Source organism: Morone saxatilis, unplaced genomic scaffold, assembly GCF_004916995.1.
Source record: "Morone saxatilis isolate NCDOM2014 unplaced genomic scaffold, NCSU_SB_2.0 Contig18, whole genome shotgun sequence".
NCBI lineage: Eukaryota > Metazoa > Chordata > Actinopteri > Moronidae > Morone > Morone saxatilis.
This window is the reverse complement of record NW_023339740.1, coordinates 6,267,188-6,269,633: the sequence shown is the minus strand read 5'-3', so window position 1 is coordinate 6,269,633 and position 2,446 is coordinate 6,267,188. Positions and strand designations below refer to the sequence as shown.

At 42.4% G+C, this 2,446-nt stretch overlaps 1 protein-coding gene across 4 annotated transcripts in view; it reads left to right on the top strand.

Moving 5' to 3' along the window:
• Positions 1-2,446, top strand: part of mbd1b (methyl-CpG binding domain protein 1b) — a 13,098-nt gene continuing 10,652 nt past the window's right edge. For 2 of the 4 annotated variants that reach the window (XM_035662074.1, XM_035662070.1), the window contains exons 1-3: positions 7-165; positions 738-1,320; positions 1,733-1,873. In XM_035662074.1, coding sequence (XP_035517967.1) covers positions 941-1,320; positions 1,733-1,873 — 521 coding nt within the window. In that variant the 5' untranslated portion in view covers positions 7-165; positions 738-940. Of the gene's footprint in view, positions 166-192; positions 355-737; positions 1,321-1,732; positions 1,874-2,446 lie in introns of those variants that run through there. The other 2 variants (XM_035662073.1, XM_035662071.1) reach the window with 2 other exon arrangements.

Genomic DNA, 2,446 nt, shown 5'->3' with positions numbered 1-2,446 from the left:
CCAGAAGGATATTCATCTTTTAGGTGTCCAGCCCTCCTTTGTCCTACGACTGTTTCCGGTTAGTGCTGGATGCTTGGTAGCTAGCTACGTTAGCTCTTCCTCGAAAAGTGAAGTGGTGTCTGTTGTGATCAGAGTGCCAAGCATCTGGGAAATATTACCCTCAAGGTGTGTGTTTTGTTTGCCAATCTAAAGACAAACATTAGTGAAGTTTGAGCGGCGCACAGCTGTCAACCCGGAGGAATAACCCTCACATTGGCTCAGAAACCCTGCAGGGACGCTAACCTTAGAGCTAGCTGTGGCTAACGTTACTCCCGCTGCCACTGTCAGTGTGTAACGTGAGCTGACTTACTCCAGGTAACCCAGCGTCGCTGTTAAGAGACATTGACAACGCACTGCCGGTATTTGTGGCATGTCGCTAACATACTTGTGAAGAAATAGTGGGCACCAATATCAGAGAAGCGGAGCACTTTAAGCAGGTTAGCTGGTACCGGCTAACATCTGCTACATCTCAGTGCTAGCTTATTAAGCACAGACAAGCGGCAGCGAGGTGCAGCTAGCCGCCCACCACTGACTACATGGAGACAACACACAGTCTCTTTAGTTAGTTTGCGTTGTAAAGTCTTTGAAAAGCTGTGCTAACAATACGCGAATGTCTACTCTGTTAGGTCATTGTGTGTAAGACAGATGTTTGAGCAGCTCGTTGCTATAAGCTAACCCAGCTACTGTTTCTTTTCCAGGTTATGGCATGAAAAACTGAGCTACCAAGCATCCTAAAGGTCTGCCTGCCCAAACCTTAGAGACTAAGGTCGAGTGGATGCATCCACGGACGATGTGACACTACACCTCTTTAAATGGGATGCAGGATCGACTGTAGAGGATATTTAATTTGCCTCCCGGAAAACACTTTGTTGGACTGTTTGTTGCCTAAACTGGTGCATCAATGAACGAAGAACCTCTTGAGAGCCCGGTCTCTGGCAGAGAGCCTGAGGAAGAAGATGTGGGACAAAGCACAGAGAAGAAGAGCAGCAGAGCAGAAAACACCTCTGAGGCAGCACCAGCTCAGGAGGAGCCCTCAGACAGTCTCCATACGAAGGGAAGCCCAAGCTCAGATCCAGTACAGGAAAACCCAGAGGAGGCAAAGGAGGATGATAAGGCCGCGAGTGGCGAGCCTCCTGTTGACTGGTTTGAGCCCCTTGAGGAGGATGATGATGATGCCAATAGTGTTGGTAGGAATGATCCTGAAGAAGAAAGCCTGGCAGGGGAAAGTGAAAGGAGTGAGAGCGTGGCGGGCAGCGAGATGGCCTTCAAAAAGATTTATCAGTAGGTGGAATAATGTTTTTCTCCAGTCTGTGGCGGTGTAGTAATAATGCAATATGCTGTCAAATGTGCAGAGCCTGCATACATGTACTGTAGTGTGTTAATGAGCAACATCTCAATATCTAGATTTAGATTGCTACGGCCATGTACATGAGCCATAATATATCTTTATTATGGAAATATAAATAAGGTGTAATCATGTGTAAATGTGTCTGAAAAGTTATATAGAGATATTCACAGGAACTGCCAGTGGAAACTCATTGGGTGCCCTTTAAATGTATTTACTTAACTTCAATCTGTTGAACGAAAAGAAATATATAACACAACATAGCGTATGCTATATTGATGACAATGTAAACACATCCCATGTGTTCTACTTCTAACGTATAATTTCTGTCTCCTCTTTTAAATTCAGGTTTCATGTTCCCCGCCGTAAGCGATCTCATCCCGATGAAGGATGGGTTGAATGGCCATTACTCGGAGACGGTTGGAAGCGCAAAGAAGTTGTTCGACGCTCAGGTTCTAGCATTGGACAGAAAGATGTATATTACATGAGGTAAATACTGTTTGTGGTCAACTTTTACTACTTGTTGAATACTTTCTGTTTTTTACACTCTTGATATTTCGACTCCTCCCTCCACTGCTTCTTTTATGTCTTAGTAAGCAGTGTCTTTATAGTGGTCACACAACTTGTTGTATGTTAGGGCAATATGACAGAAAAGACACACATAGCATATAGATATCACAATAACTGGTCGTATTTACCACTAATGATACATCGATAATAATACAACGTAGCGCATAAATTGAAACAAAATTTGAAATATGTTCATATTGGTTTAAGCTGTGTGTGAATTTTTTAATATTTGCTAGACTGAACAATTGTTATTATTAAGACAAAGGAGTAAGCAGATAAATCAGTAATAAAGATGATTGTCAGTTGCAGCCCTAATTAATAAAAAAAAACAAAATTATGGTTAAACAAATAGTGATATTTTTAGGGATGCACCGATTGTAAAAATTCGGAGCTGCTGCCAATGTTTTTTTGTTGTTATTTATTCCAATGCAAAGGAGAGAAAACAAATCTACAAAGATAAGCATCTCTGGCTTGTTGCAGCTCAGTATATTC